Source organism: Pecten maximus, chromosome 5, assembly GCF_902652985.1.
Source record: "Pecten maximus chromosome 5, xPecMax1.1, whole genome shotgun sequence".
Classification (NCBI taxonomy): Eukaryota; Metazoa; Mollusca; class Bivalvia; order Pectinida; family Pectinidae; genus Pecten; species Pecten maximus.
Genome location: NC_047019.1, coordinates 46,289,714 through 46,304,755, shown reverse-complemented (window position 1 = coordinate 46,304,755; position 15,042 = coordinate 46,289,714). Strand labels below are relative to the sequence as shown.

Genomic DNA, 15,042 nt, shown 5'->3' with positions numbered 1-15,042 from the left:
TTGTCCTATAATTCTTACAGGAGTGTAACCATATCAGTGTACATGTAGCTGTAGCCAAATTAGTTAATCAGTACATATACATGTAGCTGTAACCAAATTAATTAGTCAGTACATGTACATGTAGCTGTAACCAAATCAATTAGTCAGTACATGTAGCTGTAACCAAATTAATTAGTCAGTACATGTAGCTGTAACCAAATCAATTAGTCAGTACATGTAGCTGTAACCAAATTAATTAGTCAGTACACATGTACATGTTGCTGTTACCAAATTAATTAGTCAGTACATGTACATGTAGCTGTAACCAAATTAATTAGTCAGTACATGTACATGTACTGTAACCAAATTAATTAGTCAGTACATATACATGTAGCTGTAACCAAATCAGTCAGTACATGTAGCTGTAACCAAATTAATTAGTCAGTACACATGTACATGTAGCTGTAACCAAATTAATTAGTCAGTACATGTAGCTGTAACCAAATTAATTAGTCAGTACACATGTACATGTAGCTGTAACCAAATTAATTAGTCAGTACATGTAGCTGGGGTGTAACTTACACTGGAGAACACCAGGACCTTGGCTGTGGGGTCCGTCTTCTGAATACCAAGCATACATCTCACAACAGCCTCTATTTTGATGGAGTAACTGCCCTGAAAAACAGAACATGTCTAAGTAATGAAGCCCCTCTTGTCAACTTAAAACTTATTGGTATCTTAATTTTGATATTGTGGGTTTACTGTATACAAAGGGGACGCTATATAGAATACTGAGTTTTTATTGTTTACATAAGGGACCTTATACAGAGGTTTTACTGTATACATGAGGGGCATTATACAGAGGTTTTACTGTATACATGAGGGGCATTATACAGAGGTTTTACTGTATACATGAGGGATGTTATAAAGAGGTTTTACTGTATACATGAGGGATGTTATACAGAGGTTTTACTGTATACATGAGGGGCATTATACAGAGGTTTTACTGTACACATGAGGGATGTTATACAGAGTCCTTACTGTACACACAAGACATTTTACAGAGGTTAAAAGTATACATTAGGGGCATTTTACATATGTTTTTCTGTTTACATTAAGTGCTTAATACAGAGGTTTCACTGTATACAAGAGGGGCATTATACAGAGGTTATACGGTATACATGAAAGGCATTATACAGAAGTTTTACGGTATACAAGAGGGACATTATATAGAGGTTTACAGTCTACATGAAAGGGCATTATACAGAGGTTTAAAGTATACATTAGGGGCATTATATATATATTTTCCTAGATACATTAAGTGCTTAATACAGGGTTTTACTGTAAATATGAGGGGCATTATACAGGGGTTTTATTGTGAACATGAAGGGGCATTATACAGAGGTTTTACTGTATACATATTGTGTTGCACACTTACAGTACTTACCTTAACCCTAATGCCCTCCAACCCTTCCTGAACAGGCGTGACCTTAGTACTGACGTATGAAATGTCACTGATGAAGTTGAGCTGACGACATACAGCACATTTTAGGCGCCGGTTCTGGGTACCAAAGCTGTACTGGATGACCATGACACGTATACACTCTATACAGTAGCAGTGGCCACACTGTACAACACTCCACTGGAAACAAAATTTAATTATGTATGACAGAACCAAAATCAATACAAGAATTCCACGGAAATGTATGTGTGTTGACTGTGCACAATTGAGTTATTGCATGGAAACAGATTTTTTATCTATAGTAACAGTACCCTTGACCTTTGACCTTTGAACCAGCAAAAACAAAAAGAAAAAAAAAACACATGCAAACAATTGTGATAAAGAAAAACCGCATAAAGCTTCAGTTTGATTGGCCCAAGGGAACTTGAGTTATCGCATTGAAACAAAATTTCGATTTTTAGTAACAGTGACCTTTCACCTTAGACCTTTGGATCTGAAAAGTAATCCTAAGCAAGCACTTGTGGTAAGGAAGATCTACATGAAGTTTGAGTTTAATCTGCCCAAGTGAACATAGTTATCACACGGAAATCTCTGTGTGGACACCGCCGCCGTCACTTAGTGATACATATATGTCGCCTGCTTTTTGTAGGCGACACTATAAAAAAAATATCAGGAATATCAGTTAAGCACTTCATATATAGATATACACTCTTAATAGTAATACACATATACCCTGGGGTGAACACCCCCTACACCGAGCTCCTGCTGAAAAGGTTCTGAGTTTACTCCAGCACAGCTAGACTAAACCCTACACCGAGTTCCTCCTGACAGGGTTCTGAGTTTACTCCAGCACAGCTAGACTCAACCCTACACCGAGTTCCTCCTGACAGGGTTCTGAGTTTACTCCAGCACAGCTAGACTCAACCCTACACCGAGGTCCCGCTGAAAGGTTCTGAGTTTACTCCAGCACAGCTAGACTTAACCCTACACTGAGCTCCTCCTGACAGGGTTCTGAGCTTTATCTAGCACAGCTAGACTCAACCCTACACCAAGCTCCTCCTGATAGGATTCTGAGTTTACTCTATCACAGCCAGACTCAAACCTACACCAAGCTCCCACTGACAGGGCTCTGGGTCTACTCTAGCACAGCTAGACTCAACCCTACACCGAGCTCCCACTGACAGGGTTCTGGGTCTACTCTAGCACAGCTAGACTCAACCCTACATCGAGCTCCTCCTGACAGGGTTCTGAGTTTACTCTAGCACAGCTAGACTCAACCCTACACCAAGCTCCCGCTGACAGGGTTCTAAGTTTACTCTAGCACAGTTAGACTCAACCCTACACCGAGCTCCCGATGACAGGGTTCTAAGTTTACTCTAACACAGATAGACTCAACGTCAACCCTACACCGAGCTCTTCCTGACAGTGTTCCGAGTTTACTCTAGCACAGCTACACTTACCTCTACACCGAGCTCCCGCTGACATATTGGACAGGGATCTGGGTTTACTCCATCCTCATTATCAATCTGATTCTGTGACACAAACAAACCGATATTCACATTGTAATATTTAAGATTTGATATTACATTTGAACTAAAATATCAAATGGCACCCATCTGAAAATGTACTGTACATCTATAAGAATTATAAAATGATATAGTTTATATTCCATTTTTGCCTATCTAATGCTCTACTCTTCCTTTTAGCCCTAAACTTAATGTCTGTTATGTATATGGGATCTAAGAACTGGTGCCTTTGTGATATTGAATTGTCTGAGTACAGGTTTATTTAATTCATATTCAGTAAATTCAATATTGCATGAACATCAAATGATATATTATTTATCACTACATAACTTGAGAAACATACTTGTACCCAAATCCATCTCTATAGCAACGATTCACATTAAGACATTTTTTTTATATACAAATATAGGAAACAGACATCTACAATGTCATGATAGTATACCCACAGTGACACCTGGTCCATTTGTATGTTCACTGTATGCGTGCCATACCTATTTCTCATTGTTTAACAACAATATTGCACAGAAAATAAATTGCCTCTTTTTTAACAATAATATACGATAGATACTTGACTATGTAGACAATGGCAATGTTCACAATACCTTTGACAGGTTCTTCAGATAGAAAAGCTGACCAACTTTCTTACGTAGTTCATTCTCTGCTACAATTTTCTCTGTCCTTAGTTTCAACTTCTGCTGCTCAAGCTGTAATCAAAGAGATTTACACTACGAATGGCACCCAAAAAATATGAATGTCAAAATTGTATGGAGCTTGCCTCTATTTACTAATCTAATATTAGTATTTCAAGTAACTGCCTTGCTATACCCATATTCTAATACATCTTCAAAAATTAAACCTTTTAAAATTTAATCCTGTCATTTATACCATCAATTTTGAATAAAATTGATCAAAATCTAGTCATATTTGATAAGGTTATTATGTGGACTGAAAAAGTCACTTACTCAGTTAGCTATCATTTGCAGATTTATCTCAACTTCTTAATTAACCTTCGAGATTCTGTAGTAAAAAATTTATTTCACAAAAATCTGGTAGAGAATGAATGTCCAGTACAAACAAAATAGTAACAGTGACTGACCTCAGCAGGCTCAAGGACATTAAGCTGTGTGGTGTTGGGGACATCCTCATCAGGAAGACGCAGCCTCAGTCTGGTCGTCGCCATGTCCAATTCATCTAGTGCCTGGAACTGCTCATGCTTGGACATCCACACGGAGCGCAGATTCTAAGTCAGTACACAGAGTTTTAAGTTGGAGCACAGAGAGTGATTAAAACACTAATCCTTTATTACTGTGAGAAATAACCCCACATCACAAACAGCTGTACCTCATATCTAATACTCCCGTGGATCATTACACTGGGCCTCCATGATACATGTACTAACTAGAAAATGTCTAAGACATATATGCCCCCGTTGCCACTTGACACCCCAAAACACAGTTTGGTGAGGATCACATCAGCAGATCCCGAGATTATCTAGTTACATTGCATCGAGAGGGGATGCAACGCAACGGGATGCGACGGACATGGGTAACACTATACACCCCCCCACCCACCTACCCATTTCATGGCATAATTATAATGTCACACCTTTTTAATCAGCAATCGTACCAATATCAAGGCCTTCTTAGGAACACAGAAACATGATTTACCTTGAATTCCTTCTTTAGGTTATCCATCAGTTTGATGTGTGTGGTTCCAAACTCTATCAGGTAGTTACTAACTGTGGAAACAAGATACATATATATCATTTAGTGTACCCCTTTATAATCATATCAGTCTTATTTTGTCAAATGCTGACAGAAAAATTAACAACACTAGGATTCACGAGATACAGGTTACTGAAGAACATGGAAAAGTCTTGTTATTTTTGTATGGCGAGTGTTGTTGTGACGAAGATTTGTATGGAAAGTGTTGTCATGACCTAGTTTGTATGGCGGGTATTGTCTTGACCTAGATTTGTATGGCGGGTATTGTCTAATACAGGAACAAGTTCTCAAACATCTACAGATTAGTGAACTACAATATCTGGTGTAGTATACAGGAACAAGTTCTCAAACACCTACAGATTAATGAACTACAATATCTGGTGTAGTATACAGGAACAAGTTCTCAAACACCTACAGATTAGTGAACTACAATATCTGGTGTAGTATACAGGGACAAGTTCTCAAACACTGACAGATTAATGTACTACAATATCTGGTGTAGTATACAGGAACAAGTTCTCAAACACCTACAGATTAGTGAACTACAGTGTCATAATATCTGGTGAAGAATGCTTCTTTATATGTATGTGACAAGAGGAATCTCAGACCTGTATTGCTAAATTCCCTGTGATATTAACTACAGCTATTATGAATTATAACTCAATATATGTTTTGTAACAGTACATTCCAGTGTACCTTTGTAGAGCTTAGCAAAGCTCAAGATGACCTTGAGAGATTTCTCCAGCTCGCTGTCAGCCCAGGTTCCCTGCCTCCGTGTGGTATTGGTGTGGTCCTCACCCACTGTAGTCATAGGTCTGTAACACAAATACGCTTACAGGTATCAGGTTACTATGGTAACAACCATACAATCATCATCATCCACTGTAGTCATAGGTCTGTAACACAAATACACTTACAGGTATCAGGTTACTATGGTAACAACCATACAATCATCATCATCCACTGTAGTCATAGGTCTGTAACACAAATACACTTACAGGTATCAGGTTACTATGGTAACAACCATACAATCATCCTCATCAAATACACTTACAGGTATCAGGTTACTATGGTAACAACAATCAACAAGGTCACACTGTCTTCATTACAAGGGTCAACACCGACAGCTCTGCATGCATTCACAGTAAAAATACTATCACACACTCTAGACCTCATGGCCATACTGAAGTTTATCTATCACGTTCCCATCTATATAGTTTGTTGGTTTGCTGGGTTTATCATCCCAATGAACAGCCAAGGTCATTTTGAGACTGGATCTCCTTGTAGTAGCTGGTGATTACCTCACTGAACAAGAGGGAGGCCTGTCCCATGTCATCCAGAGCAATATGTGTAATGTGCCTTGCCCATGGTAACAACCACAACAGCACAGACTGGCCTGTTTCTCAATACAAACTGACACGAGTAGGGAAGTCGAAAGACACATCCTTAGATCTTTACCCATGATTACATGACCGGTGCTCTAACCAACTGAGCTATCATGGCCTCCTCCCATCTATCTAACTACAATATAGGTTTGTAGAGATATGTATGGTGATCAGTCACAACAAACTTTACAGTGGTCTACTCACTTCTGGGTGAAAGAAAACAACTTGGATTCATAGTCCTCAAAAAGCTTGTCAACAAGGCAGAGGTGGCAGCTGCAGGAAATACAAGAGAAATATTTTCAGTTAATATTCAATAAAGTTAAACCATCACATATGAGAATTCAACAGGCATTTTGGCTTAATTATGACAGCATTCAGACATTGATTTATTCACAACAGGTAAGACTAGATAAGAGATACGTACCTCTTAGGTATCTGCCCCACTGGTCGAAGGCAACACTCCACCGACATATTCACCATGTCCTGTGTCAACGGCTCACACAACTTCCTAATCCCTTGTAAAAGTTTCTCATGTGCAGATTCCAGGGCCACCAGTTTACCGTGTATTGTCAGTTCAAGGCCTCGAGAACCTTGAAAACTGTTGGAAAATATAAACAAATTGTGGGTGCGTTAGAAGTAGCAAAATCAACACAATTTGACACACATGATTTACAGGTGCCGTGGACAAACAAATTATCATCAGATTTACACATGGGCAATGGACACAGGTGGATTTCAAAGGTATTTATTAGCCTTGGACAAAGTGAATTCAGATATACACACGAGCCATGGACACATGTGGGTTTCCGACTTACAGACAGGCCATGGACACATGTGGGTTTCCGACTTACAGACAGGCCATGGACACATGTGGGTTTCAGACTTACAGACAGGCCATGGACACATGTGGTTTCCGACTTACAGACAGGCCATGGACACATGTGGGTTTCCGACTTACAGACGGGCCATGGACACATGTGGGTTTCCGACTTACAGACGGGCCATGGACACATGTGGGTTTCCGACTGCAGGTTTCGACTGCAGACGGGCCATGGACACATGTGGGTTTCAGACTTACAGACGGGCCATGGACACATGTGGGTTTCAGACTTACAGACGGGCCATGGACACATGTGGGTTTCAGACTTACAGACGGGCCATGGACACATGTGGGTTTCAGACTTACAGACGGGCCATGGACACATGTGGATTAGTATGGTTGCTAACATAGTCTCTCAGCAGTTCACTTTTCACCATTTCGACTAGGATTTCATCTGTCTGTCTCTCCTCTGCAAACTTGATGACATCTAGCCACCACTCCAACCCGTCAGATAGCTGCAGAAAATAAACACAATAATCAACATTTATATTTGCATTGCATTGTCTTCAGGTGAAGAAAACCAAACCCAATCTATGTATGTAATCATTGATGTTTAGACATGGTGATTAATTAAGCTTGTGCAAGAGTACATACGTAAACAGAACTACTTGTCTAAAAATCACCAGTGCTTGCTAAATGAATTAACAGATACATCATTTGACAAGAGGCCCATGGGCCTTAACAGTCACCTAAGTCTTAATCATGTAACTATCTTTATTGTATTAACAATGAATATCTTAATAGCACCCTATATGCCATAATGTCAAATCTGGTCAATCAAATACCAACTCTACCCGTATAGACACTTGTGAGCAAAACGACATGGTTATTTTGTGTAATATGTCTGATCCACATGAGCTTTCTGTGTTACCCTAAAATTTGCATTTTACGCCTGTTTTGCCAAAATTAACAGATAGCCTAACAAATCAAATATCTAAAGCAAGACCCACGTATAGCCATGATACACAAACATGCCATACCTCCTGGCGTGAGACAAAATCTCCCTTATTTTCAGGTCATTTATTTCCTCCCTGGAGGAGAGCCCAAATTTCCATATTTTGTAATCCCTCCGGTATTTTTGCCGATACCATTTTTGTTTACAATTCAGTAGATTTTTCCACAAGATTTAATGAGATTTGGCTAAATTTAGCGATCGTATGGTCCATCTGTTCACGTGATCACTCAGTCAAAATGGCACTTATTGGACACGGCTTTCACACGAAGCTCTGGCTAGTATAATGTTTGCGCTACAATATCTATCACCATGAAATAAAGGCAAGTTGCTTATAAACAACTTTAACCCTCTTTGCTAACAGACTTGAATTATTCTTTGTTTTCTTTAAGGACCATACTTTGTTGATAGTAATTGATACAGAGCCTTGTCAAACGCAAAATCACACATGTTTTTCATATAAAATGTGTATTGTGGATCAGTGATAACATGATGAAATCAGATATTTTCTTTCATAAAACTATCAAAATTAGCACATCTGTTGGTCGTAGTGGTCAATCATGATGCTCACAATGACTGTACCATCCATGACAGAGGCAATATACAAAATCTAGAATGTTCATGATAAAACTTACTGCAGTCTCCTAGCTACCATCACTGGATTTGCTATTTACATGAACTTTAAATGTAGAATTGTATAATCTAACCTCAACTCTTTTTTTTATAGGAAACTTCGCATGCTGACAGTAACTAGCTCTGAGTTACACTGTGAGGAAAATATTAATTCCAAAAATATTCAAGCTAGGTAAAACACTTACAGTAGTTGATAACTACTCTCTAAATAGCATATTTCAGAAAATGAGTTTTTGTTACAAAAAACTGAATTTAAAAATGAAATACCTTTTTTTTTAAATTATTAATTTATCAACTTAAAGGTAAGGTGTAATCAAGGTGTGACAGCTGTCAAACTTACCTCAGCCCTGAACTGAGCCATGCTCTGCTGAGTCGGCATCAGTGAACTTTGACTTGATGTTACTTTAGCTTCAGCCTTTGTCGTATAATTTTTCCTTAGGTCGTCTGCCTGCAAATTAGATCGGGTGGTTTTATTTTTCATTGATAATATTTCCATTATTCTAGATTAATTGATTTAAAACTATCATTTGTAGAAAATGATTTAATTTATTTCAAATGAATTTAAATGAAATCAATAAAGCCAAAAATGTCTAAGAACATAAGATTGCCTAATTATGGATAGCTGAATTCATAGAGGATCTTACATTAGTGGCTATGTAGTACTGAATCAATTAAACTCTGCAGGCTCGAGACATATAGAATGATTGAATGAGTTTAATAAAGTCCATATTCCATACGAATAAATGGGAGATTTTGTTAATGATAAAATAACAATTTAGGATGGGGTGGAGTGTTTCACTTTATCATGGCCATGGTAAAGTCAAGCATTTCATTTTTTTCTTCCTAATGAACTTTTCTCACCTTAGGTTACTCAGGACATGTAGGTGGGGCAGGGTGGTTCACTTACCATGGGCTTCACTTTACCATAATACACCAGTATTACATGGAAGAACAGGCTATTTAATGTGTAACAACTTGACCTCTATTTTTGGACCAAATGCCAGGGTCTGAATATATTTGACTGAAAGAGAAGTGTATTAACTCCTCCAAAACACATCCCAGTGGATACTCATTATCTAATCATTCCTGAAATCATTGTACATAGAACAAGTGATTAGCACCTTGATATGAATTCAGTAATTAACAAATATAGAACTGTACCATACAGTTGTTTTGTGTTAAGATGTTGAAATGAACTTGACATTACACCTACCTGTTGTTTAAGAAGTCCATCCCGAAGTGTTGGTGCCACGCCCTCTGGTTTGAGGGACAGGATCTCATTGAGGTTGTAGAGGGTGTGTAACAACTGTAGTTTGTCTGTCCTCAGATAATCTTTATGTTCCTCTACTGACCACAACACCTCACGGTAAGTATCTACTGCTTCTTTGTACTGTCACAAAACAGAGATGTAACACTGATGTAACATTGATGTAACACTGATGTAACACTGAAGTAACACTGATGTAACACTGATGTAACACCGATGTAACAATGACGTAACACTGACGTAGCACTGACGTAACACTAAAATAACACTGATGTAACAATGATGTAACACTGATGTAACATTGATGTAACACTGATGTAACACTGATGTAACATTGATGAAACACTGATGTAACACTGATGTAACATTGATGTAACATTAATGTAACATTGATGTAATATTGATGTAACACTGATGTAACACCGATGTAACATTAATGTAACACCGATGTACCATTGATGTAACATTGATGTAACATTGATGTAACACTGATGTAACACCGATGTAACACTGATGTAACACCGATGTAACAATGATGTAATGCTGATGTAACAATGATGTAACACTGATGTAACGCTGATGTAACATTGATGTCACACTGATGTAACACTGATGTAACATTGATGTAATACTGATGTAATATTGATGTAACACTGATGTGACAATGATGTAACATTGATGTAACACTGATGTAACACTAATGTAACATTAATGTAACACTGATGTAACACTAATGTAACACCGATGTAACACTGATGTAACAATGATGTGACAATGATGTAACATTGATGTAACACTGATGTAACACTGACGTAACACTGATGTAACACCGATGTAACAATGGTGTAACACTGATGTAACACCGATGTAACACCCATGTAACATTGATGTAACATTGATGTAACACTGATGTAACAATGATGTAACACTGATGTAACACCGATGTAACAATGATGTAACACTGATGTGACATTGATGTTACACTGATTTAACAATGATGTAACATTGATGAGACACTGATGTGACACTGATGTGACATTGATGTAACACTGATGTAACATTGATGAAACACTGATGTAACACTGATGTAACAATGATGTGACAATGATGTGACATTGATGTGACACTGATGTGACACTGATGTGACACTGATGTAACACCGACGTAACATTGACGTAACACTGATGTAACACTGATGTAACAATGATGTGACAATGATGTGACATTGATGTAACACTGATGTAACACTGATGTATCATTGATGTAACACTGATGTAACACCGATGTAACAATAGTGTAACACTGATGTAATACCGATGTAACATTGATGTAACACTAATGTAACACTGATGTAACATTGATGTAACACTGATGTAACAATGATGTAACACCGATGTAACACTGATGTAACATTGATGTAACACTGATGTAACACTGATGTAACATTGATGTAACACTGATGTAACACCGATGTAACACCGATGTAACATTGACGTAACACTGACGTAACACTGACGTAACATCGATGTAACACCGATGTAATAATGATGTAACACTGACGTAACACTGATGTAACACTGATGTTACATTGATGAAACACTGATGTGACACTGATGTAACACTGATGTAACACTGATGTATCATTGATGTAACACTGATGTAACACCGATGTAACACTGATGTAACACTGATGTAACAATGGTGTAACACTGATGTAATACCGATGTAACATTGATGTAACATTGATGTAACACTGATGTAACACCAATGTAACACTGATGTAACACTGATGTAACATTGATGTAACACTGATGTAACAATGATGTAACACTGATGTAACACTGATGTAACACTGATGTAACATTGATGTAACACCGATGTAACACCAATGTAACATTGACGTAACACTGACGTAACAATGACGTAACATCGATGTAACACTGATGTAATAATGATGTAACACTGACGTAACACTGACGTAACACTGATGTAACATTGATGAAACACTGATGTGACACTGATGTGACATTGATGAAACACTGATGTAACATTGATGAAACACTGATGTAACACTGATGTAACACTGATGTAACAATGATGTAACAATGATGTGACTATGATGTGACATTGATGTGACACTGATGTGACACTGATGTAACACTGACGTAACACCGACGTAACATTGATGTAACACTGATGTAACACTGATGTAACAATGATGTGACAATGATGTAACATTGATGTAACATTGATGTGACAATGATGTAACACTGATGTAACACTGATGTATCATTGATGTAACACTGATGTGACATTGATTAGTCAATATAAACAACACACTAAAAGCAATAGAAACGTGAATTACAATATTGTTAACTCCATTGAATTATGAAATTTAATTTGATGCAGTATATTGTGATACACAAAATTTATACACATTTTTCTACTAAAACATCAATACACATAACTGTTACTATATGAATACACAAAACTGTTAGCACATCAATATTACCATACTAAATACTAAACAGTAACTTTGACAAGAGAGACAAACACTTGAGACGAACAGATATAATGATGTGCTCATATATCGCTCTGTTAAATGGTCTTTATCATTTCGTACCTCTTCCCGTATGATATGGAGACCGGCTGTTCCATTGATTGCTGCGACCAGTTGTCTATGTGACTCTTCACATTCTAATTGGGCCTTCTTTGTGAGAGATTCCAATAGTTCCTCCATTGTCATAGTACTGTAAGGCATAAAGATAAAATAGTACTTGGAACAAAATCATCTACACATATAAACTATACAAAACTATAAAGAGAAACAACTTCCAAGTTATCTGTAAATGACTTACTTCTTTTGTAGAGGGATAAATTCACCACGAACAGCCTGGGGATGGCAGCAGGCTTGACGAAGCTTCAGTAACGGTGACAGCAACTGGAACACACATTGGTACAGGTAGATAGAAACAGGTAGATATCACACACCTAGGTATATACAGGTAGATATCACACACCTGGGTATATACAGGTAGATATCACACACCTGGGTATATACAGGTAGATATCACACACCTGGGTGTATACAGGTAGATATCACACACCTGGGTATATACAGGTAGATATCACACACCTGGGTATATACAGGTAGATATCACACACCTGGGTGTATACAGGTAGATATCACACACCTAGGTATATACAGGTAGATATCACACACCTAGGTATATACAGGTAGATATCACACACCTGGGTATATACAGGTAGATATCACACACCTGGGTGTATACAGGTAGATATCACACACCTGGGTATATACAGGTAGATATCACACACCTGGGTATATACAGGTAGATATCACACACCTGGGTATATACAGGTAGATATCACCCAACTTGGTATAATTCTAGTGCTACCCTAGACAAAGGACCATAATTCTAGTGCAACAACTTCAGGGGAGGTTACAGAAAACCTTTGATAGATCAAGTCATTCACACAGGTAACTGAACAAGGTTGCTTATTCAGTAACACAAAATGTCACATGTAAGATTTCAGACTTGAACAAAACCTTCACGGGAGCAATGCTAACCTGATATAGTACTGAACGAGATATGTAATTCACTAGTATATACCTGACTAACTGTGAGTCTGTCTAAGCTGCTCAACTTTGTACTCATGTCCGTCCATTTGCTGTAACTCTGAAGCATTAAAAGTATAATATAATTTACACAAAAACAAAAAGGATCAAACATTAAGCAGAACGTTTTTCATTGGTTGATTATTTATTTTTTACATCTCTACAAGAGTGAAGATTGTTTGACAACATTTATTCTACAGAAGAAGGGGTATGGAGTATTTGTAAATGTCATCGAGGACCAGTAAAATAATAATTACCCGCCTAGCCATTGTGGCACACTCTCTGTACTGGCGCCTGTAGAAGTGGTCCTCCACTGGGGAAAACGTCAACCAATGAACATGTTCTGATTGGTCTGGAATATTGATCTGGAATAATTAAAGGTCAGGTCAACTTCACTCCAAACTATCCTTGATTATTATAGAGTAGCATCTAACTGAACGTTGTTCTGATTGGTCTAAAATATTGACCTGGAAGTAATAATTAAAGGTCAGGTCAACTTCACTCCAAACTAGCCTTGATTATTATAGAGTAGCATCTAACTGAACGTTGTTCTGATTGGTCTAAAATATTGACCTGGAAGTAATAATTAAAGGTCAGGTCAACTTCACTCCAAACTACCTCTGATTACTATAGAGTAGCATCTGTCTGTTTCGCCAGCTATGGAGAGTTCCTATCCACATTCCAGGAAATGTAAACTACACTTGACACTGACCCTAAAGTTTAAGACTAGAAAAATGACTTCCCTACCTGATCAAGTACATCCTTTTTTGCATTGCGCCACAGCACACTGGAAAGAACATTGTGGAGAGGTTGAGGGTCACCATGACAGAAGGGGTCATACAGCAGGGTCATCCACCAATGCTTGACCCAATAAGGGTCCATTCCCAGGAACAGCATCAGCCCATACACATCTGTAAGTATAGAGTATAGAATAGTCAATACCCAGCAATGTTACCACCAGTCCAGGCCAAGTCAAGTATACAGTATAGAATACCCTGTATACACAGTAATGTTACCACCAGCCCAGGCCAAGTCAAGGATACAGTATAGAATACCCTGTATACACAGCAATGTTACCACCAGTCCAGGCCAAGTCAAGGATACAGTATAGAATACCCTGTATACACAGCAATGTTACCACCAGTCCAGGCCAAGTCAAGGATACAGTATAGAATACCCTGTATACACAGCAATGTCACCACCAGTCCAGGCCAAGTCAAGTATACAGTATAGAATACCCTGTATACATAGTAATGTCACCACCAGTCCAGGCCAAGTCAAGGATACAGTATAGAATACCCTGTATACACAGCAATGTTACCACCAGTCCAGGCCAAGTCAAGGATACAGTATAGAATACCCTGTATACATAGTAATGTCACCACCAGTCCAGGCCAAGTCAAGGATACAGTATAGAATACCCTGTATACACAGCAATGTCACCACCAGTCCAGGCCAAGTCAAGGATACAGTATAGAATACCCTGTATACATAGTAATGTTACCACCAGTCCAGGCCAAGTCAAGTATACAGTATAGAATACCCTGTATACACAGTAATGTTACCACCAGTCCAGGCCAAGTCAAGGATACAG

At 38.1% G+C, this 15,042-nt stretch overlaps 1 protein-coding gene across 1 annotated transcript in view; it reads right to left on the bottom strand.

Annotated features, from left to right (window-relative positions):
- The window catches only part of LOC117328186 (E3 ubiquitin-protein ligase SHPRH-like), a 43,545-nt gene that overhangs the window by 7,563 nt on the left and 20,940 nt on the right, over positions 1 to 15,042 (bottom strand). Inside the window, exons 11-27 of the mRNA XM_033885599.1 lie at positions 14,196 to 14,359; positions 13,706 to 13,813; positions 13,444 to 13,509; positions 12,667 to 12,749; positions 12,432 to 12,558; positions 9,755 to 9,931; positions 8,882 to 8,989; positions 7,263 to 7,411; positions 6,501 to 6,674; positions 6,281 to 6,349; positions 5,388 to 5,506; positions 4,635 to 4,705; positions 4,064 to 4,207; positions 3,570 to 3,671; positions 2,902 to 2,973; positions 1,427 to 1,621; positions 562 to 654 (exon numbers count right to left, since the gene is read on the bottom strand). Coding sequence (XP_033741490.1) covers positions 562 to 654; positions 1,427 to 1,621; positions 2,902 to 2,973; positions 3,570 to 3,671; positions 4,064 to 4,207; positions 4,635 to 4,705; positions 5,388 to 5,506; positions 6,281 to 6,349; positions 6,501 to 6,674; positions 7,263 to 7,411; positions 8,882 to 8,989; positions 9,755 to 9,931; positions 12,432 to 12,558; positions 12,667 to 12,749; positions 13,444 to 13,509; positions 13,706 to 13,813; positions 14,196 to 14,359 — 2,021 coding nt within the window. The remainder of the gene's footprint in view (positions 1 to 561; positions 655 to 1,426; positions 1,622 to 2,901; positions 2,974 to 3,569; positions 3,672 to 4,063; positions 4,208 to 4,634; positions 4,706 to 5,387; positions 5,507 to 6,280; positions 6,350 to 6,500; positions 6,675 to 7,262; positions 7,412 to 8,881; positions 8,990 to 9,754; positions 9,932 to 12,431; positions 12,559 to 12,666; positions 12,750 to 13,443; positions 13,510 to 13,705; positions 13,814 to 14,195; positions 14,360 to 15,042) is intronic.